General features: G+C 32.0%; 3 protein-coding genes across 3 annotated transcripts; all 3 read right to left on the bottom strand.

The window, feature by feature from the left end:
- Positions 1-490: 490 nt before the first annotated feature.
- LOC130900244 (uncharacterized) lies at positions 491-2,808 on the bottom strand. The gene is made up of 3 exons (XM_057810747.1): positions 2,690-2,808; positions 859-912; positions 491-799 (listed from the first exon to the last, which is right to left on the bottom strand). The coding sequence occupies exons 1-3, from the start codon at positions 2,751-2,753 to the stop codon at positions 528-530; spliced, it is 390 nt and encodes a 129-aa protein (XP_057666730.1). The 5' UTR covers positions 2,754-2,808; the 3' UTR covers positions 491-527.
- Positions 2,809-3,669: 861 nt separating this feature from the next.
- LOC130900241 (larval cuticle protein 1-like) lies at positions 3,670-11,805 on the bottom strand. The gene is made up of 4 exons (XM_057810745.1): positions 11,758-11,805; positions 4,500-4,648; positions 4,067-4,201; positions 3,670-3,986 (listed from the first exon to the last, which is right to left on the bottom strand). Exons 1-4 carry the CDS (start codon positions 11,770-11,772, stop codon positions 3,770-3,772), a joined length of 516 nt encoding a protein of 171 aa, XP_057666728.1. The 5' UTR covers positions 11,773-11,805; the 3' UTR covers positions 3,670-3,769.
- Positions 11,806-15,051: 3,246 nt separating this feature from the next.
- LOC130900098 (endocuticle structural glycoprotein SgAbd-4-like) lies at positions 15,052-23,943 on the bottom strand. The gene is made up of 3 exons (XM_057810445.1): positions 23,878-23,943; positions 21,043-21,158; positions 15,052-15,593 (listed from the first exon to the last, which is right to left on the bottom strand). The coding sequence occupies exons 1-3, from the start codon at positions 23,890-23,892 to the stop codon at positions 15,314-15,316; spliced, it is 411 nt and encodes a 136-aa protein (XP_057666428.1). The 5' UTR covers positions 23,893-23,943; the 3' UTR covers positions 15,052-15,313.

Genomic DNA, 23,943 nt, shown 5'->3' with positions numbered 1-23,943 from the left:
CGGTGATGGTTTTCCGGTATTTGCGAAAACTGTGTTTTTGGCATTTCTGTTAATGTAGTCTGAAGAAAAAGCGAAGATATAATGAATCTGGAAATGTTACAATGTCCATTAGAAAAAAGAAGCTTCTTTCTACTGGGAGAGTTTCTTCAATACATCAGCCGAAGATTCTACGGGTGTAGAGGGCGCCGTGGGAGCAGCAAAGGCAGACGGCAAAAAATATCTTATCAGTGCAAGTGTAAAGTTTTAATTGCTGAATGAAAATTGTGAAAGTAAATAGTGAAAATGGCAGGAACGGAACCTAATGGGAGCGAGTGAGAGGTAAAAAATTTATTGTGTTACTTTTTTAGTACGTAAAATGTCGTAAAAGCCAGCATAAAAATAGTCTGTTTGCTTTCTATTACAGCTTTTTTAATTTCTACTAAAGTGACAAAAAAAAAAACTTTGTTAATAGCATTTTTGTTGGAATATAAATAAAACAAAATAGTGTGAAACATTTTTTAATAAAAAACGTGGACGTGGTATTGATTTCAATTGCCAAGTCCTACTAAAACGAATGATATAATGCCTCCCAAAAGTGGAGTGTGTGACATAACCGTTGCAATCATCCCCACAATGGGCTGTAAAATGAATCCGACTACTGGAATTTGTCCGAGCAGTCCCTGTAGACTAATCAGTCTTGAAAATTCTGAAAGAAACCCTTCAATTGAATTCGTTACGTCATCTATAGAACCATTTCCCGTGAGGAAAGCTAAGAGACTTTCAATTACTTCTGATGTTACTTTCAACATCTGCGATAATCCTGGAATATTCAAAAAATAATAAATAAACTTCCATTTCCAATTTTTTTTTCATTCTTACCTGGATAATCATTTCTTTCTTGAATGTAATGATTATCAGATTGTTTTTTGGTATCTATAACAAAAATTATTTGATTGATTTTAATTTGAGCAGGTCCCAGAAGTACCTGGTCCAACAAAGAAAAAACATTCTATTTATTGGTTTGAGAATCGAAAGAAATATACAGAAAAGGAATGTACAAAAGCTTTTTACTAGTATGGAATTATCTGTTGTTGAGGAAAATCCATTTACCATTCATAAGAAAAAGTTTCATAAGAAGGAAAACCACGACGGATTCTTCCAGAAAAAGATTCAAGATATATCTGGATCTTAGTGAAAATATGCCATTACCACTTCAACAAGTATCTAATGAGACTAGTTTCAGTGAAAAATAATGAGCATAGGTTCTGATCTCTTTGAAGCTAGAAGATATTAGGGTTCTGCAACTGAAGGGCGAACTGCAGACCATCCAACAGCGTATATACCAAAGGGCCAAGGAGGCCATGGCCCGGCTGCCCAGCAAGACGAATGTATACGCGAAGATCAGTCCGGGACGACCAAGAAGACCAATAGAATAGCGCGTAAATAAACGACAATTCCTGCCACAATAAGTTAAAAATGGAGTTTTAACTAAATACAATAAAAACTAAACTAGTGCTGTGAACTAGTGACTTTGCATTTGGTTGTTCTTTAAAAATGTTAAGGGCAAGATTTATTTTTCTTTTATTTGGTCTTCCTAATTCATTGTTTGCAGGACGACCAGCCTGAATCCGTTTCGCGCTTGGTCTAACTTTGCGCTGGACTCCTATTTTTCGACTATTATTGTGGTTGGTTTTAATTTTCGCTAAAAAGCATTCTACTTGGGCTGGAGTTTCAATTTTAGCTAATACATTATTTGATTTTTTGATGGTGTTGGTCATACCAGGCGATCCATTGCAGGAAACAACTTGAGTAAACCACACAACGTAGCGCAGTGTTGCATCGTGGTAGGAATTGTCGTTTATTTACGCGCTATTCTATTGGTCTTCTTGGTCGTCCCGGACTGATCTTCGCGACTTTTTAAATGACCGCGTTGTACAATGGTAGGAACTGGTTATACGCATCAGCTTTAATAAAGATTGTAACCAATTAATACCGGCTCTTGAAGCTATAAAAAGTGTCTCTCCCTCAGAAGGAGCTTTGGTTGAAAATTAAGCTGTAGGGGGATTTAGGGGTTCTGTGTTAAAGCAATTTAATATAGTCTCTAAACTTTTGAAAGGTATCGACGCGGATATAGAGGTAGATTCCAGGCTCTACGAGTAATTCATCATTTTGATGGTTTTGGTAAATGAAAACATTCAGAATAATACAGAAGCATTAACAAGATAATAATTGAGATGAAGAATCTAGACGATGAAAGTCTCGAGGGAGACGTGTTTTGGGTTAATATCTTCTTACCAATATGCGATTAATTTTTGAGGGGGTTAAGAAGACGCAAAACTTCTTATGATGCAGAAACACATAATTTTGCATTTTTATACAAAATGGATACAAAATCTGAACTGGAAGTGAGAGATATCGCCATAAAACATCAAAAATTATACCCGATAGATCTTGCGGATGATTTAGAAGAAGAATGTGCTCTTTTAAAACAATTCTTGACGTGTAGAAACAAAATGAGTTTAAGACAACAAAATGGAATCGTTTTCCGTTCTTAAGATTTCTATATTTGACTCGACAGTATCTATAAATCACGACGAACTTATCAACCAATTTTTGCATCGCAAAAAAGTTGATATTTAATAAATTTAATTTATTCTTGTACGGTTTTTTCATTATTGAACTATTTTCTTCGATTTATAGAACTACTTACTGATTCTTGCGTATATAATTGTCAAATTAAATACGATAATACCAGCGAGAAACAGACATTTCATCTTTGTCACTGGTAGTACTTTGAATTGCTTCGAATTTGTAAATAAAAAAAAAATGGATTACTTCCGATTATTATTATTATCGCATACTTATATGAGTGCTTATTAATAATACACACGTTTGAAAAAACGAGTCATTATCAAACAAACTAATTAATTAGACCACAACATTGTTAGAATGTCATGATAATGACCCGTTTTAATTGTTTTTTTTTACAATTAAAATAATAGTAAACGTTAAAAAATCACAATAAACAATGAAATTATTGTTTTTGGTAAGAGATTCAACTATTGTCTGGCATTTCAGGCTACTAGCTGCTGTCTCATCCATCGTATTCTCTAGATTTGATGCCGCGCGACTTATTCTTGATTTCAAATTTGAAAACGTCACTCGACGTGCAGGGATTTTGATCGAACCAGCAAGTCCTTGCCACCTACTAATTGAACTTATAGAAAACGTATTTCCCAGACTGGTTTAAAAAAGTTGGAACCTCGCTGGGTCGAATTTATTGAACTATCGCCACTTTCCCATTATTTTCATTTCTGTGAAAAACAAAAACGTGATTTGTAGGTTAAGTAGTACTTATCCGAACACTGATTTAATTGCCAGTAAGTTAGCTACAGATGTTTTGAAAACTAGAGTCACTTACAAAGGTCTAATCTAGTGAAAAGTGACTACCTCCTTCTAGAAGAGGTTCTACTGTCACTTATAGGGGTATTCGGCTGTAATTATTAGGGTACCAGGTTATTTTTATACAACGAATTTCCACTAATAAATTTATATCGAGTAAATATTGGATCCCCTCGTAAATAAGAAAGCAAAATGTTGTCAGTACTTGCAAATGTTTAATTTAGTAGAAGTTCAAGTAGATAAACGACTTCAATCTTCATTTTAAACTTATCTACGGATCGAAAATGATTTTTGCAAGATTTTATAAATTGTTTATTGAATTATCAAATTATATTAATGTTTTATACAATAAAAATGTAAAAAAATATATGTACAGGAATCAAGCCGTTTACGCGGTCGGAGCAGGTTCAGCCGATTGAGCAGCATCTGGTCCAGGTTCAGCTGGTTGAGCATCAGCTGGCGCGGGCACAGCTGGTTGAGCAGAGGCAGGTGCAGGTTGCGTTCCTGCAGATGGAAGAGCTTTTGCTTCAGCTGGAGACTGAGATTCAGGAGCTTTGGGAATATGATCACCCTGCGGTTGGAAGCCGTTTTCATCTGCTATAAACCTAAAGTATTAAAGAAATTCGTCAACAATGAACAATCCTATGAATATTAAGCTGTTTTTTTTTTAATTTTGATCACTTACTTCAAAGTTACAGGATTTCCTTCATTGTCAGTGTACGAAACAGATCCTTCTATAACTTGAATTTTATCTGAAGCGTTAGCACCATCCTTCAAATATCCTTTTTCCTCAAATTTTATACCATTAGCAGCTTCGAAGCTGGAAAAAATATCACATAAATGAACCAAAAATTAATTCCTTACTAATATCAGGATGGTCAAAGGTGGATATAGGGAGAATGGAAGGTCCTCGTAAGAAAAATTCTCCTTCTAACATATGGAATTGAAAAGACGACATACTTTACCTGATATCATGGTATACAGATGTTTCCAAAATGACAACAAGAACTAACTAATCCTGATTCGATTCCTAGCATCTTCCAACCTATTGGAAGGTGTGCACAATCCAATTTGAATAGAAACTACCGAAATAGAGGTTCAGCAAATACTAGACTTACCTGAAATTGAAGCTTCCGTCTGGGTTGTTTTCATCAGTTTGGGATACAATTTGAATCGGTTCTTTTCCATTATTAGGAGCTGTTGCTGCTACTGTGGGTGCTTCTTGAGGTCTGGCTGCACATAAACAGACAAGAACGGAAACAGAAACCTAAAAAGTAACAATAATTTCAAGTTTAGTACATTTTATTGAAGATATGCAAGATATAATGTTGGATTGACAAATATCTAATAACTTACCTAATAATCAGACAAAACTAAAAGATTTATTCAAATAAATTGTTAAATAACATCATTTCTAATATATTTAACGCAACTGATCACCTAAATTGTAGATTGTGGAATATAGTTGACGCGTATGATAAACAATAAAAAAACAAGGTTGTTAGGCTGTGTTTAGGAACTTCAGGAACAACCCTCGTATATGCAAGGTTATATAAATTGTTAAGAACTTACAGTGGTGTAGAAAAAGAAGTAAGATGGCATGTGAGCTGTGTTTGCGCTCGTTGTGTACACAGGACAGTTAGTGTTTGATTATAACAGAGAAATAACGTCTTTCATATTATTTTTCACTGTAACAATCTGTGCAAAATGGCTACAAAAAGTTGTAAACAAGATGCTGACTCGTTTTGATATATTTGCGGCCAATTTATAAACGTGATATCGAGCTTACTTTGATCTACCAGACCATTGGTACCGAGGCGAGAAAAGAGAAATGAGGTTTGCAGTGCTGAGAATTTGGAGGGAACCCATTGATAATTACACTCATTGTTATCTATTTATTTAACTTATCCTGACCTACCATCCACATCTACTCCAATATCACATACAGAAGAAAATCCTGTACTGTCTCAAGGCAACCCGCAATTACGAGATTCATCTCTATCCGTACATTATGAATTCGTTTTTGAATCTGAACCAAAAATACGATACCTCATCAAATCTCAAGATCTCAATGACTTAATAAGAGACTTAAATCTTCCAAAAACGAGTTACTAGCAACATGTAATTAAATCTGATATTAGAATATCCCGCCAAAGAAAAACTCATGAAGAATTTTCTTGTTTCTTCAGTAAGGAAGATGGCGTCTGTTTTTGTCATGACGTGAAATGTCATTAGAAGAAATCGGTGTTCCGTGTCTTATATCTGAATGGCGTCTTTTTGTTGACAGTTCAATTGAAAGTCTGAAAGCTACTATACGATCGGAACAAATTTCCATTGATTCCATTAACAAATTCCGTACATCTCAAAGAAAATTACCACGATATTAAAATGCAGTTAGCTGCAATTAAATGTATTGAATACAAGTGGACGTGAAATGTCATTTGAAGAAATCGGTGTTCCGTGTCATATATCTGAATGGCGTCTTTTTGTTGACAGTTCAACTGAAAGTCTGAGAGCGACTATATAATGGGAACAAATTTCCATTGATTCCCTTAACAAATTCCGTACATCTCAAAGAAAATTATCACGATATTAAAATGCAGTTAGCTGCAATTAAATGTATTGAATACAAGTGGACGTGAAATGTCATTTGAAGAAATCGGTGTTCCGTGTCATATATCTGAATGGCGTCTTTTTGTTGACAGTTCAACTGAAAGTCTGAGAGCGACTATATAATGGGAACAAATTTCCATTGATTCCCTTAACAAATTCCGTACATCTCAAAGAAAATTATCACGATATTAAAATGCAGTTAGCTGCAATTAAATGTATTGAATACAAGTGGACGTGAAATGTCATTTGAAGAAATCGGTGTTCCGTGTCATATATCTGAATGGCGTCTTTTTGTTGACAGTTCAACTGAAAGTCTGAGAGCGACTATATAATGGGAACAAATTTCCATTGATTCCCTTAACAAATTCCGTACATCTCAAAGAAAATTATCACGATATTAAAATGCAGTTAGCTGCAATTAAATGTATTGAATACAAGTGGACGTGAAATGTCATTTGAAGAAATCGGTGTTCCGTGTCATATATCTGAATGGCGTCTTTTTGTTGACAGTTCAACTGAAAGTCTGAGAGCGACTATATAATGGGAACAAATTTCCATTGATTCCCTTAACAAATTCCGTACATCTCAAAGAAAATTATCACGATATTAAAATGCAGTTAGCTGCAATTAAATGTATTGAATACAAGTGGACGTGAAATGTCATTTGAAGAAATCGGTGTTCCGTGTCATATATCTGAATGGCGTCTTTTTGTTGACAGTTCAACTGAAAGTCTGAGAGCGACTATATAATGGGAACAAATTTCCATTGATTCCCTTAACAAATTCCGTACATCTCAAAGAAAATTATCACGATATTAAAATGCAGTTAGCTGCAATTAAATGTATTGAATACAAGTGGACGTGAAATGTCATTTGAAGAAATCGGTGTTCCGTGTCATATATCTGAATGGCGTCTTTTTGTTGACAGTTCAACTGAAAGTCTGAAAGCTACTATACGATCGGAACAAATTTCCATTGATTCCATTAACAAATTCCGTACATCTCAAAGAAAATTACCACGATATTAAAATGCAGTTAGCTGCAATTAAATGTATTGAATACAAGTGGACGTGAAATGTCATTTGAAGAAATCGGTGTTCCGTGTCATATATCTGAATGGCGTCTTTTTGTTGACAGTTCAACTGAAAGTCTGAGAGCGACTATATAATGGGAACAAATTTCCATTGATTCCCTTAACAAATTCCGTACATCTCAAAGAAAATTATCACGATATTAAAATGCAGTTAGCTGCAATTAAATGTATTGAATACAAGTGGACGTGAAATGTCATTTGAAGAAATCGGTGTTCCGTGTCATATATCTGAATGGCGTCTTTTTGTTGACAGTTCAACTGAAAGTCTGAAAGCTACTATACGATCGGAACAAATTTCCATTGATTCCATTAACAAATTCCGTACATCTCAAAGAAAATTATCACGATATTAAAATGCAGTTAGCTGCAATTAAATGTATTGAATACAAGTGGACGTGAAATGTCATTTGAAGAAATCGGTGTTCCGTGTCATATATCTGAATGGCGTCTTTTTGTTGACAGTTCAACTGAAAGTCTGAGAGCGACTATACAATGGGAACAAATTTCCATTGATTCCCTTAACAAATTCCGTACATCTCAAAGAAAATTACCACGATATTAAAATGCAGTTAGCTGCAATTAAATGTATTGAATACAAGTGGACGTGAAATGTCATTTGAAGAAATCGGTGTTCCGTGTCATATATCTGAATGGCGTCTTTTTGTTGACAGTTCAACTGAAAGTCTGAGAGCGACTATACAATGGGAACAAATTTCCATTGATTCCCTTAACAAATTCCGTACATCTCAAAGAAAATTACCACGATATTAAAATGCAGTTAGCTGCAATTAAATGTATTGAATACAAGTGGACGTGAAATGTCATTTGAAGAAATCGGTGTTCCGTGTCATATATCTGAATGGCGTCTTTTTGTTGACAGTTCAACTGAAAGTCTGAGAGCGACTATATAATGGGAACAAATTTCCATTGATTCCCTTAACAAATTCCGTACATCTCAAAGAAAATTATCACGATATTAAAATGCAGTTAGCTGCAATTAAATGTATTGAATACAAGTGGACGTGAAATGTCATTTGAAGAAATCGGTGTTCCGTGTCATATATCTGAATGGCGTCTTTTTGTTGACAGTTCAACTGAAAGTCTGAGAGCGACTATATAATGGGAACAAATTTCCATTGATTCCCTTAACAAATTCCGTACATCTCAAAGAAAATTATCACGATATTAAAATGCAGTTAGCTGCAATTAAATGTATTGAATACAAGTGGACGTGAAATGTCATTTGAAGAAATCGGTGTTCCGTGTCATATATCTGAATGGCGTCTTTTTGTTGACAGTTCAACTGAAAGTCTGAAAGCTACTATACGATCGGAACAAATTTCCATTGATTCCATTAACAAATTCCGTACATCTCAAAGAAAATTACCACGATATTAAAATGCAGTTAGCTGCAATTAAATGTATTGAATACAAGTGGACGTGAAATGTCATTTGAAGAAATCGGTGTTCCGTGTCATATATCTGAATGGCGTCTTTTTGTTGACAGTTCAACTGAAAGTCTGAGAGCGACTATATAATGGGAACAAATTTCCATTGATTCCCTTAACAAATTCCGTACATCTCAAAGAAAATTATCACGATATTAAAATGCAGTTAGCTGCAATTAAATGTATTGAATACAAGTGGACGTGAAATGTCATTTGAAGAAATCGGTGTTCCGTGTCTTATATCTGAATGGCGTCTTTTTGTTGACAGTTCAATTGAAAGTCTGAAAGCTACTATACGATCGGAACAAATTTCCATTGATTCCCTTAACAAATTCCGTACATCTCAAAGAAAATTATCACGATATTAAAATGCAGTTAGCTGCAATTAAATGTATTGAATACAAGTGGACGTGAAATGTCATTTGAAGAAATCGGTGTTCCGTGTCATATATCTGAATGGCGTCTTTTTGTTGACAGTTCAACTGAAAGTCTGAGAGCGACTATACAATGGGAACAAATTTCCATTGATTCCCTTAACAAATTCCGTACATCTCAAAGAAAATTACCACGATATTAAAATGCAGTTAGCTGCAATTAAATGTATTGAATACAAGTGGACGTGAAATGTCATTTGAAGAAATCGGTGTTCCGTGTCATATATCTGAATGGCGTCTTTTTGTTGACAGTTCAACTGAAAGTCTGAGAGCGACTATACAATGGGAACAAATTTCCATTGATTCCCTTAACAAATTCCGTACATCTCAAAGAAAATTACCACGATATTAAAATGCAGTTAGCTGCAATTAAATGTATTGAATACAAGTGGACGTGAAATGTCATTTGAAGAAATCGGTGTTCCGTGTCATATATCTGAATGGCGTCTTTTTGTTGACAGTTCAACTGAAAGTCTGAGAGCGACTATATAATGGGAACAAATTTCCATTGATTCCCTTAACAAATTCCGTACATCTCAAAGAAAATTATCACGATATTAAAATGCAGTTAGCTGCAATTAAATGTATCGAATACAAGTGGACGTGAAATGTCATTTGAAGAAATCGGTGTTCCGTGTCTTATATCTGAATGGCGTCTTTTTGTTGACAGTTCAATTGAAAGTCTGAAAGCTACTATACGATCGGAACAAATTTCCATTGATTCCCTTAACAAATTCCGTACATCTCAAAGAAAATTATCACGATATTAAAATGCAGTTAGCTGCAATTAAATGTATTGAATACAAGTGGACGTGAAATGTCATTTGAAGAAATCGGTGTTCCGTGTCATATATCTGAATGGCGTCTTTTTGTTGACAGTTCAACTGAAAGTCTGAGAGCGACTATACAATGGGAACAAATTTCCATTGATTCCCTTAACAAATTCCGTACATCTCAAAGAAAATTACCACGATATTAAAATGCAGTTAGCTGCAATTAAATGTATTGAATACAAGTGGACGTGAAATGTCATTTGAAGAAATCGGTGTTCCGTGTCATATATCTGAATGGCGTCTTTTTGTTGACAGTTCAACTGAAAGTCTGAGAGCGACTATACAATGGGAACAAATTTCCATTGATTCCCTTAACAAATTCCGTACATCTCAAAGAAAATTACCACGATATTAAAATGCAGTTAGCTGCAATTAAATGTATTGAATACAAGTGGACGTGAAATGTCATTTGAAGAAATCGGTGTTCCGTGTCATATATCTGAATGGCGTCTTTTTGTTGACAGTTCAACTGAAAGTCTGAGAGCGACTATATAATGGGAACAAATTTCCATTGATTCCCTTAACAAATTCCGTACATCTCAAAGAAAATTATCACGATATTAAAATGCAGTTAGCTGCAATTAAATGTATTGAATACAAGTGGACGTGAAATGTCATTTGAAGAAATCGGTGTTCCGTGTCATATATCTGAATGGCGTCTTTTTGTTGACAGTTCAACTGAAAGTCTGAGAGCGACTATACAATGGGAACAAATTTCCATTGATTCCCTTAACAAATTCCGTACATCTCAAAGAAAATTATCACGATATTAAAATGCAGTTAGCTGCAATTAAATGTATTGAATACAAGTGGACGTGAAATGTCATTTGAAGAAATCGGTGTTCCGTGTCATATATCTGAATGGCGTCTTTTTGTTGACAGTTCAACTGAAAGTCTGAGAGCGACTATACAATGGGAACAAATTTCCATTGATTCCCTTAACAAATTCCGTACATCTCAAAGAAAATTATCACGATATTAAAATGCAGTTAGCTGCAATTAAATGTATTGAATACAAGTGGACGTGAAATGTCATTTGAAGAAATCGGTGTTCCGTGTCATATATCTGAATGGCGTCTTTTTGTTGACAGTTCAACTGAAAGTCTGAGAGCGACTATACAATGGGAACAAATTTCCATTGATTCCCTTAACAAATTCCGTACATCTCAAAGAAAATTATCACGATATTAAAATGCAGTTAGCTGCAATTAAATGTATTGAATACAAGTGGAACGTTATTGGTTAGGTTAGGTTAGGTTACATACAAGAGGAAAGTTATTGGTGATTTCAAAATGGTGTGTTTTTTGACAAGAATGCGAGGTGGTTATATTAAACACTCCTGTAATCTATGCCTGTGGGATAGTAGAAATGATGCCGCTGACTATCGACAAAAACATTGGTACTGAGCACGAATTGAGCAATTGTCGATTTAAAAATCATATAATGCCACCATTGCATATTAAATTGGGTCTTATTAAACAATTTGTAAAAGCGAGTCCTAAAGCTTTTTTTCCAAAGCTTTTTCAGAGGCGAAAATTAAAGCTGGAATCTTTGTTGGCCCTCAAATAAAACAAAATTTGAATAGTGATATTTTTGTAGAGTTGGAAAGTACGAAGAAACTTGATTTTTGAATCTCTTAACTACAATTTAGAGCTGTGGATTTTTGATATGTTTTAATAAATAATCTCTTTTTTGATATTCTATGTACTTTGATTGATTTTATACTCGTAAAAACCAATTCAGAAGTATAACCCGTGCGCAAAATGTTGTAGACCGGTGATAATGATTCTGATTTCGACAAATGATAAAAGAATATAAAAAGTATTCGAAAAAGTTTCAGTTTATTGATTCCTGAATTTATTGAGATGTTGCTTTACAAATACATAATCGATTAATGGATCTTTACGAGAAGATAGGAACGAAAAAATAAAAACATAATACGAAGAAACTCTTACCAAAACTGTATACATTGTTTTCCTGAATGTATCACTTTGTTGAATGAGTTGGATGCAACTGATCGTTAAAAAATATCATCAGCTACTTATATATCTAAAATTTTATGTGTTAAATAATTTAGCCTTTTTTCTTTGTGTTCGACAGAGTTAAGTAAATATTACTATTACAACAATTTATTGAAAGCCATGTAATGTTTATTACATACGTTAGTCAATATTAACAAAAATTAGATTCTTTGATAATGCGACGATGTTTTTTAAAATTATAATTGATTTCTAGTTGCAGTTTTTATAAATTTATAGTTCAAAATACTTTTTATAAAACTGACTACGCGCATTTTCATTAACATCACAAAATTTATAAATATTTTTCGTATTTCATTATACCCTGGAAAAATTATAAAATATGAACCAGATAACGATGGATGGGACTAAGAAACGTTACGAAATAAACATATAATTGATAAGAAAGCAGTAAATATGATAAAACGTTGAAAATTGAATGAAATAGTGAGAAATTAACAAATTTTAGCAAAATTAAAAAATTTATTTACAACCGTTCAAGTACAAAATTAAAAAAAAGAAGTAGCACGAAGAAAAAGATAAAGAAAAGCTTCGATATCTTCTTCTTTTTCATCGTACGTTAGGACATAGTCCTGTGTTTGACTAGCTGTAGCTAGGATGATGAAGACCATCTTGTAGGTGGTCGTCCTGATGTATTCGATTTTTTCAATCTTTGACAACCTGTCATCTGACATTCTGTCAACGTAGTCTGTCTATTCCCTTCGCCGATAGTTTTTATAAACCGTTTATTTACGGTGTTTTCTACTCTGGTCTCTATCGAGACCAGATTTTGGTCTCACACAGATCTTGTATATTCTAACTGTGTTCCTGGTAGTCTTTCTTTGGATTTCTATAACTAGTTTGCATGTTAAAAGCTTCCGCTAGTTGTTCAAACTTATACAGTAGCCTTTGTAAGTTATCTTCGTCTTCTGCGATGATCACTGCGTCATCAGTTACTATTTTTATTTCTTTATTTTCCATTCGGTATCCTCTTCCAGTTTGCTCTACCTCATTTATAATCTCAGCTTCCATATGATGAACTAAAAGTCAAAGAAAAGTTAAAAGATGATAAAGTGAGGCAAACTAATGGAATCAATTGACAACTAATAAAAATAGAGAGAAGAAGCCTCATATTTAATTTAGTGAAAGAGAAATTGCAAAATGTAAATAATCCAGCCGAAGGGAAACCCAGTTTATAAAATTTTAATAATAAAACAAATACAAATTTAAGGTTATGTTGATGAAACAGAAGATAATTATAGAAGAGCTGAAAAATATATTAAAAAAAGAGAAGGAAAAGTAATAAAAAGTATTTAGGGTTCTTTTTCTAAGGAAATTACATAGTATAATTGAGATAACTATCAACACACCTCATATTTATGCCCATTGTCATTTTTTAATCAAACGAATAAAAAATTCCATAGATAAAATCATTCTACTGCAACTCTCGAATAAGTTTTGTCAGTAATTTTCATAATTTCAGTCCCTGATGATGAGTACATAGTTATTCGAAAGCTGGGAATATATATTAGAGCTAGTACACATTTTGATGTTTGATATCCACAGTCCCACGTGGGACTGTTAGAATTGCAGCGATTATATAAGAACATAGATGATATCAATCATTACAGAAAGTATACAAGTTGGGTAATTTTTTGAAACTTTATATATTACGATGTAATATTTTTTAATACTTTGTCTCTAAAAAGAATAAGCTCGTAAAAAATACAATAAATTTCTGTTATTTATTATTTTTTTACGATTTACTTTATTAAGTATGGGAAAAAAGAAATTTATTCGTAAACAATTTAATTTTAGTCCAAGACAACGAAGTAAAATTTAGTTACGGTACAAAAAACTCTTTATACGCGAACATCAAATTTAATTAAGTATATAGGTAAGTACCTTACATCTCCTACTAGATTTCTCCAATGTTCAAAGCGCTAGGAGAAGTTGATATACCAAAATAGTTTTATAAAAACTTTTCAACACAATGCGTTATGTTTAAAAATACGAAACGATACATTCCACATGAATTAACATAGGAATTATCCACTTCCACAAGAAAACTCCAACAGAAGACAGTTTTTTCTCTTATTTAATTATTAAAATAAACATAGGTATGAGCTGCCGCCAACAACGACCATTACCGTACCTGTACATATTGTACCTAACATTTAAGTCGTAGAACAATCAAATCTAGAGTCATGCAAGATATAAGAGCACGAAGATCATGCAAATTTCACGACGTACACATACAATATAAAAATCAGAAGTGGCTGAAAGAAAGATACAAGACACAAGAGACTTAGTGTCAAATATATCGATGCGAAGCCAACGAAGCTGTGAATTATCCAATTCATTGGATTTGCCAAGCATGTACGAGTTTTTATTGAACAAAAAGAGTGTCCTAGAAATAATTTATATGGCAAAACAACGTTTGCCGGATCAGCTAATGAATAAATAAGAAAGACAAAAATATTAACCCAGAAGAAAAACTAAATTTACGTAAATATTGTCTAATTTTCCTCGACTTTAGTGCATATTTAATGATGACCTTGTACAATCTCGTAGGTTATATTATGTTAACCTAACCTAGCCTCTTCTTTTTCTTCTATTTGAATCTGTCTTAAGAATTTTCGAATTCTAAAAATCGATTATATGTTTTCTTTGATATTCCATGGTTTCAATCGCATTGATGACTTTTTAATCTTCTTTCTAAATATTGAGGTGACTGTACCATGTAAACAACAACACAATAAATACAAGGTACCTAAAGTATAATATTTCTTCTTCTTTTTTTAGTTGATTTCGACTTTAATTTGGTAAAATATTTCGATAACGTCATGATTTAGATTGATAAATTTATTAAAATAATTTGATAGTTGTTTAATTGATTGTAGTGTTTGTTTATTCTTTTCTTTACCATTTTTTCGAGATAATTATTTTCTCGTAATGCAGTTTTTGCTTGTTGTATAGCTAAACATCTAAATTCAGGATCTTAGGATAGCTCTAACAGTAAAACTGATTTTTTTGTGATAGGATGACATGAATTGAAGTCTAAATGGATTTGTATTCCATTCTGTTTTTAGTTATCGTTAATTTCATAATTTTCTTCAATTTTATTTGGTGGAAGATGACCTAAGATGAGGAAAGGTGGAAAATCAGCGAGGTGTAGACACATTTAATGACTCCTATCATATTATTATAATCTCAAGTGAAAGATAAGAATTATAATTGTTGAAGCATTTATTCACAAATATAATTACAATATTAAATATTTATTCTTCAAAATATTGAGATAATTGTATTCATTTGTTATTAATGAATACGATTACCCCTCAAATTTGAAAATAAAATCATATACCAGGTCGTAAAATGGCCATAATCCGTGTCGGTGTTCAAATAATACCAAATTCTCGATGGGAAATAATCTTTTAGGTATATCACAGAGTATCAATATTTCGAAATGAGATTTATTGCTTCAGTTCGTTTATTTTCTGCCGTTTCGTTCCGTAGTTGATGGTTGTGATGCTATATAATCGAGAGCTCTTTGAATATTTGGTGGGATCGGAGGAGGTGTTGGTAAATGATCTCCTTGTGGTTGGAATCCGCCTTCGTCGTCTGCTACGTAGGTCAGGGCGATTTTTTTACCATCTTTGTCCGTGTATTCGTAACTACCTTGAGCGACTATTACATTGGGATTCTCTGGGTCGTTGGTTTTTTTTAAAGTACCAGTTTCGTCCGCTTTTATACCATTATCAGCTTCAAAACTAAAAAAAAAATCAATGGTATCAATTAAGACATTTTATTCAGATATATACGAATAACAAATTTTTGAAAGTCTAAAATTACTTCAAACTTGAGTTAATGATCGAAAAGTCAAACGAACTTTGGAAAAACTTGAAAATTACTATCAATCGAGCCAGCTGCCCTTATCTGAGGTATGCATTAGATCGATGGATTCTCAACAGGTACTACCACTTCTTTTTTCAACCCACAGCGAAATTTTTTAATAAAGGATTGATGTTTTTATGACATAAAGTGAATCGAAAGTTTTTGGTAAGCGGTCAGTCAAGTTGCAAATTGAAATACGAAAAGGGTGAAAAATACGAAGGTCTTTTTGATTTAGTCTTCGTAAGTACGTTTTTTCAGAAATCTATCGCCAACTATTAGCTTAAACATTATAAATAACAAAAATATCAGGTTAAATAAATTTTAGAATATGAATTAACTACGTTTTTCCTCAAAATTGAATTACACTTAGCACGGTTTCCATTACAAGTCTTTTCAATTTCCAAAAGGAAGTGTTTAGATAACAATATAATATTTACAACATTTACAATATTTTACAACAAAATTTACCATAATTTTCGCGAATATTTAGTTAAAAAACTGTTTAATAAAACAGTTCTTCTAATTATTTTTTCTAATCTAATTATTTATCGTTTTGGTTAGCTAGATTTTGAAAAATATTCATTATTACTTCGTAAAACTTTTATTTTCTATTACTGCATGGATAAAAATAGATAAAAAAAATCATGTTTCATAACACGACGTGTTTACTAATAAGTTATGCGTTACAAGGTAATCATTATATTCTTCGCAACCTCTAATTTTCTCTATTGATCATTATTTACTTAACATCACGAGGAGACGATTAATGTCCTCTGGATTCGAAGAAAGACATTTCTTTGAATGTCAAACATATTTTCACACTGTTTATTTATAACAGTAGCGATGTCACGACGTTTAATATTCTTTTCAATACCGTAACTCTACAATTTAGTTGATGAATACGTTGTACAGTTTATCAAATTTTATGCAAAGTTTAATCTATAACAAATTGGTACATCTCAAGCATCTGGTTTAGAAGTGCAATCTGTCACAGATCAGAAGCGTCTTCAAAGTTAACGATAAAATTTAGCACCAGGAAATGGAGCTTGAGTTTATAGTCATTCTGGCAACTATTAAAATAATTTATAAAAGCAGAAGAGATGGTAGGACTCGGAATATAACCTGGAAATTCTGTTATGAATGTAGATCATCATTTTGGGACCATTTGAGCACTAGGGAAATCTTCGTTCTAAAAAAATTAGTAGTAAATCCTTTAACGGAATTGGTAGAACTTAAATTCATCACATATGCCAAACCAATTCATCTGGTGATAGAATGATCAGCCCAAGAAGTTATTCTAGTAGTAAAGTACAGCCAATGAGAGTTTTAGAATTCAGTAATCACGGTCCTACCTCATCAAATGAGTCTCATCAGCGGAATGATATGAAAATAAGCATAAAATGAAACGTTACTGCGTTGTTGAGTAAAATAGAAGAGTAGGAAAGGAGATGCAGCAACTAATTTTTTTAATAGTATCAAATGATATAAAAAAAACCAGCGAAGAAGCTGGCGTGGGAATATTTAAGGCTGGTACATGCAGAAACACTAGAAATCGATATGAACTTGGAAAGCAACTATGAGAAATGTTGAATATCGTTTAATTATGATAGCTAGATAGCAATTAATGGAATATCTACTCAAATATATCAAGATTAAAGTTCAGTCTGGGGTCCTAGTCATAAGGGAATCATATGGAATAAAGAGGCTAACACAAATAGAAAACTTCGTGAGAATCCCTTCTCCGGTTTTTGAGTAATTTACGTATATACAGAGCTGCAGAAGCAGCACAGCTCATTGTCTATTAACTTGTGGTTATTTCCATTCCCCAAAATGAAATCTTGATATATGATACACCAAAATGTTCCTCATGAAACACTCTATCTATTGGTGGAAACTTCGTGAGAATCCCTTCTCCGGTTTTTGAGTAATTCACGTATATACAGAGCTGCAGAAGCAGCACAGCTCATTGTCTATTAACTTGTGGTTATTTCCATTCCCCAAAATGAAATCTTGATATATGATACACCAAAATGTTCCTCATGAAACACTCTATCTATTGGTGGAAACTTCGTGAGAATCCCTTCTCCGGTTTTTGAGTAATTTACGTATATACAGAGCTGCAGAAGCAGCACAGCTCATTGTCTATTAACTTGTGGTTATTTCCATTCCCCAAAATGAAATCTTGATATATGATATACCAAAATGTTCCTCATGAAACACTCTATCTATTGGTGGAAACTTCGTGAGAATCCCTTCTCCGGTTTTTGAGTAATTCACGTATATACAGAGCTGCAGAAGCAGCACAGCTCATTGTCTATTAACTTGTGGTTATTTCCATTCCCCAAAATGAAATCTTGATATATGATACACCAAAATGTTCCTCATGAAACACTCTATCTATTGGTGGAAACTTCGTAAGAATCCCTTCTCCGGTTTTTGAGTAATTCACGTATATATAGAGCTGCAGAAGCAGCACAGATCATTGTCTATTAACATGTGGTTATATTCACTCACCACAAGGAAACCTTGACATATGATACACCAAAATGTTCCTCATGAAACACTCTAGTTATTGGTGGAAACCACGTGAGAATCCCTTCTCCGGTTTTTGAGTAATTTACGTATATACAGAGCTGCAGAAGCAGCACAGATCATTGTCTATTAACTTGTGGTTATTTCCATTCACCATAACGAAACCTTGACATATGATACATCAAAATGTTCCTCATGAAACACTCTATCTATTGGTGGAAACTTCGTAAGAATCCCTTCTCCGGTTTTTGAGTAATTCACGTATATATAGAGCTGCAGAAGCAGCACAGATCATTGTCTATTAACTTGTGGTTATTTCCATTCACCATAACGAAACCTTGACATATGATACATCAAAATGTTCCTCATGAAACACTCTATCTATTGGTGGAAACTTCGTAAGAATCCCTTCTCCGGTTTTTGAGTAATTCACGTATATATAGAGCTGCAGAAGCAGCACAGATCATTGTCTATTAACTTGTGGTTATTTCCATTCCCCAAAATGAAATCTTGACATATGACACACTAAAATATTCCTCATGAAACACTCTATCTATTGGTGGAAACTTCGTAAGAATCCATTCTCCGGTTTTTGAGTAAATTACGTTTATACAGAGCTTCAGAAGCAGCACAGATCATTGTCTATTAACATGTGGTTATATTCACTCACCACAAGGAAACCTTGACATATGATACACCAAAATGTTCCTCATGAAACACTCTAGTTATTGGTGGAAACTTCGTGAGAATCCCTTCTCCGGTTTTTGAGTAATTTACGTATATACAGAGCTGCAGAAGCAGCGCAGATCAATGTTTATTAACATGTGGTTATTTTCATTTACCATAACGAAACCTTGACATATGAAACACCAAAATGTTCCTCATGAAACACTCTATCTATTGGTGGAAACTACGTGAGAATCTGTTCTCCAGTTTTTGAGTAAATTACGTATATACAGAGCTACAGAAGCAGCACAGATCAATGTCTATTAACTTGTGGTTATTTCCATTCACCATAACGAAACTTTGACATATGAAACACCAAAATGTTCCTCATGAAACACTCTATCTATTGATGAAAATTATGTGAGAATTCGCTCTCCAGTTTTTGAGTAAATTACGTATATACAGAGCTACAGAAGCAGCACAGATCAATGTTTATTAACATGTGGTTATTTCCATTTACCATAACGAAACTTTGACATATGAAACACCAAAATGTTCCTCATGAAACACTCTATCTATTGATGAAAATTATGTGAGAATTCGCTCTCCGGCTTCTGAGTAAATTACATATATACAGAGCTACAGAAGCAGCGCAGATCAATGTTTATTAACATGTGGTTATTTTCATTTACCATAACAAAACCTTGACATATGAAACACCAAAATGTTCCTCATGAAACACTCTATCTATTGGTGGAAACTACGTAAGAATTCGTTTTCCGGTTTTTGAGTAATTCACGTATATATAGAGCTGCATAAGCAGCACAGCTCATTGTCTATTAACTTGTGGTTATTTCCATTCCCCAAAATGAAATCTTGATATATGATACACCAAAATGTTCCTCATGAAACACTCTATCTATTGGTGGAAACTTCGTGAGAATCCCTTTTCCGGTTTTTGAGTAATTTACGTATATACAGAGCTGCAGAAGCAGCACAGCTCATTGTCTATTAACTTGTGGTTATTTCCATTCCCCAAAATGAAATCTTGATATATGATACACCAAAATGTTCCTCATGAAACACTCTATCTATTGGTGGAAACTTCGTGAGAATCCCTTTTCCGGTTTTTGAGTAATTCACGTATATACAGAGCTGCAGAAGCAGCACAGCTCATTGTCTATTAACTTGTGGTTATTTCCATTCCCCAAAATGAAATCTTGACATATGATACACCAAAATGTTCCTCATGAGACACTCTATCTATTGGTGGAAACTTCGTAAGAATCCCTTTTCCGGTTTTTGAGTAATTCACGTATATACAGAGCTGCAGAAGCAGCACAGATCATTGTCTATTAACTTGTGGTTATTTCCATTCACCATAACGAAACCTTGACATATGAAACACCAAAATGTTCCTCATGAAGCTTTCTATCTATTGGTGGAAACTACCTAAGAATTCGTTTTCCTGTTTTTGAGTAAATTACCTATACAGATCACAGACATATCTTTCATATGTGGTTATTTCCTTTAAGAAAGAGTAGGAAAACTTTCTGGATAGATCACTCTAAAAAGTAGCTTCGGAATTGATACCGACAGATCCAAAAAGTATTAAAAGTTAGCTTAGATTCCATGGAAAGGAAAAAAGAAATATTGTACAAATTACAAATAAAAATGATTCGTACAAAATGCTTTAATTGATTGGCTTCAAGAACTAGAAGACGAGTAGTAGATATCTGTCATAGCTCTGATAGAAGGCACCTTGAGTGTACATCTAGGTACTTGTATGGAAAATTTATGGTTATCTGGCTCCTTTGCTGGATAGTTTTTTTAATAATTCACAGGCAAGTACGGTTAACAAAATGAATCATTATTTAGTGATGCCTACTTTAATTTTTGTTGACGTTTCACCTAGTAATAAGATTTAGGTCCCAGTATATGCAGGAGTGTGACAAGAGTTGAAACAATGGCCCTCGAAAACACACCAACAGCAAGAGGAGTAAACATGTACCCGCAATTTTTATACTTGTTGTCAGATAATATTTTTGTTTCATTTAATGAAAGAGGCATAAGGTTTATAATTTTTTTAAGAAAAATAAAATACAAATGATAAATATCATCGTTTACCTCCATTTATAACCTCCTTCTGGCGTTATTTCATTGGTTTGACTGATTATTTTAACTTCTTTTTCACCTTGAGGTGCTCCATAACTGATGCACATCCACATGCAAATCAAACTTAACTAGAAAGAAAAGAAAACATATTATATCGACACGGTTAAGCACTAGAAGAGCAATTCCATGAATAAGTAATGAAATATCTTCAATAAAACTTGAAGGAAAAGAAGACTGTCTGTAAGTCACATTCTCTGATGGAGCTCCATTACCAAAAGTTGCACGAAGCAATTCTATGCATTGATGTTGAGTAAGGCCTTTTTTAAAATCATAAAAAAATCATCTAACGTACGTCTTGGATTGTGATTTTTAGTTTTGTACAAACTTCACTGTCGATAACTTACTATGTCAATTCCTAAATTGCCACCGACTTGCTTAGTAATGAAAAACGTGAACGTTCAAAGTGTTTTTTTTCCAATTTAGCATCAACAGACAACAACATGTTGAAGTAGATGGGAAATGTGAAAATGTAAATGTTGCACGACTCATTTTTATACAATTTTTATTAATAGTTTTTTTATACGTAATTCACTAACAACTTTTCTAAATATTTTAAGGACGAAAAGACTTTTCACGAAAATAATTAAAAATTTATTTATTATATTTTCAACCCTTATTATCCCTCTAACAACTGGGTTTCGTTATTAATGAATTAGTTTATTTACAAAAGAATTGTCTTCCAGATTTAGATCCCTTTCTAACAATTGATTATGTTTTTTTTTCAACTGGATAATTAAAGTTTTGTTAATCGTGTTTCGTTAATTTAATAAATTTAAAAAGCAACCCCCGTATTCTTCAAGCTGATAGTACATATGGTTTTGTACCATATGCATCGAAATCTCTTTATGATCTAATCAAGTGGTGGCCAGATAATTATTTTTAATTTACAAAGTAATTTTTTAAAAGATTCAATGATCTACATAGAATTCAAATATAAAAAATCTATTGTAACAATAAAATTTATTATGATACTGCTGAAGGCGGCAGAAACCTTTGTTATTTCATACTTTGATCGTATTTTTTGGTTCTTCAAGACGTACTTACCTTAATCTTCACGATATACCAATTCTACTAAGATTCCCGCCAAAAATTTTAAATTTTTCATACATTTTCAAGAGAATATGTTTGTTCAAAATCATTTTTTCACTTAATTTTTTTATTTTATGCTTTTCTTAATAAAATATGTTTGTTCAAAATCATTTTTTCCCTTAATATCTTTATTTTATGCTTTTCTTAAAAAAATATATTTGTTCAAAATCATTTTTTCACTTAATTTTTTTATTTTATGCTTTTCTTAATAAAATATGTTTGTTCAAAATCATTTTTTCCCTTAATATCTTTATTTTATGCTTTTCTTAATAAAATATGTTTGTTCAAAATCCTTTTTTCATTTAATTTCTTTATTTTATGCTTTTTTAATAAAATATTTTTGTTCAAAATCATTTTTTCACTTAATTTCCTCATTTTATGCTTTTTTAATAAAATATGTTTGTTCAAAATTCTTTTTTTTATTTAATTTCTTTATTTTATGCTTTTTTAATAAAATATTTTTGTTCAAAATCCTTTTTTCACTTAATTTCCTCATTTTATGCTTTTTTAATAAAATATGTTTGTTCAAAATCATTTTTTCACTTAATTTCTTTATTTTATGCTTTTTAAATAAAATATTTTTGTTCAAAATCCTTTTTTCACTTAATTTCTTTATTTTATGCTTTTTTAATAAAATATTTTTGTTCAAAATCATTTTTTCACTTAATTTCTTTATTTTATGCTTTTTAAATAAAATATGTTTGTTTAAAATCCTTTTTTCACTTAATTTCTTTATTTTATGCTTTTTTAATAAAATATTTTTGTTCAAAATCATTTTTTCACTTAATTTCTTTATTTTATGCTTTTTAAATAAAATATGTTTGTTCAAAATCCTTTTTTCACTTAATTTCTTTATTTTATGCTTTTTTAATAAAATATTTTTGTTCAAAATCATTTTTTCACTTAATTTCTTTATTTTATGCTTTTTAAATAAAATATGTTTGTTTAAAATCTTTTTTTCACTTAATTTCTTTATTTTATGCTTTTTTAATAAAATATTTTTGTTCAAAATCATTTTTTCACTTAATTTCTTCATTTTATGCTTTTTTAATAAAATATGTTTGTTCAAAATCATTTTTTCACTTAATTTCTTTATTTTATGCTTTTTTAATAAAATATTTTTGTTCAAAATCATTTTTTCACTTAATTTCTTTATTTTATGCTTTTTAAATAAAATATGTTTGTTTAAAATCCTTTTTTCACTTAATTTCTTTATTTTATGCTTTTTTAATAAAATATTTTTGTTCAAAATCATTTTTTCACTTAATTTCTTCATTTTATGCTTTTTTAATAAAATATGTTTGTTCAAAATCATTTTTTCACTTAATTTCTTTATTTTATGCTTTTTTAATAAAATATTTTTGTTCAAAATCATTTTTTCACTTAATTTCTTTATTTAATGCTTCTTTAATAAAATATTTTTGTTCAGAATCATTTTTCCACTCAATTTCTTTATTTTATGTTTTTTAAATAAAATATTTTTGTTCAAAATCATTTTTTAACTCAATTTCTTCAATTTATGCTTTTTCGGACTAAAAATAGTGTAAATTGAGTGAGATTGTGCATTTTTTATTTGTAATAAACATTAGATTTGTAAAAAACAAATATGGAATAGCTCTTTGATTGAAATGCAAAACTTTTATAAGTGATTCATCAATAGAATGAGTAAATTTATCTCAAAAAAAAATTTCAACTCACCCTCAACCAATCCATTTTTACTTTACAACTTAAAAGTGGTTTGGCATACTATATAAAGTATATAAT

The sequence above is a fragment of the Diorhabda carinulata genome, chromosome 12 (assembly GCF_026250575.1).
Source record: "Diorhabda carinulata isolate Delta chromosome 12, icDioCari1.1, whole genome shotgun sequence".
Classification (NCBI taxonomy): domain Eukaryota; kingdom Metazoa; phylum Arthropoda; class Insecta; order Coleoptera; family Chrysomelidae; genus Diorhabda; species Diorhabda carinulata.
Note: the sequence above shows the minus strand (reverse complement) of the source record. Positions and strands in the feature narration are given on the sequence as shown.

What these genes read in the sequence shown, in the direction of transcription:
- LOC130900241 (XM_057810745.1), bottom strand. An exon ending in GACGGAAGCTTCAATTTCAG is followed by an intron (nt 4,202 to 4,499) that starts GTAAGTCTAGTA and finishes TATTTTTTCCAG; the next exon opens with CTTCGAAGCTGCTAATGGTA. An exon ending in GGAAATCCTGTAACTTTGAA is followed by an intron (nt 3,987 to 4,066) that starts GTAAGTGATCAA and finishes TTAATACTTTAG; the next exon opens with GTTTATAGCAGATGAAAACG.
- LOC130900244 (XM_057810747.1), bottom strand. Translation starts at nt 2,753, where the DNA reads ATGAAATGTCTGTTTCTCGCTGGTATTATCGTATTTAATTTGACAATT. An exon ending in AATTATATACGCAAGAATCA is followed by an intron (nt 913 to 2,689) that starts GTAAGTAGTTCT and finishes TTTTTGTTATAG; the next exon opens with ATACCAAAAAACAATCTGAT. An exon ending in AGAAAGAAATGATTATCCAG is followed by an intron (nt 800 to 858) that starts GTAAGAATGAAA and finishes TGAATATTCCAG; the next exon opens with GATTATCGCAGATGTTGAAA.
- LOC130900098 (XM_057810445.1), bottom strand. An exon ending in GAAGGAGGTTATAAATGGAG is followed by an intron (nt 15,594 to 21,042) that starts GTAAACGATGAT and finishes TTTTTTTTTTAG; the next exon opens with TTTTGAAGCTGATAATGGTA.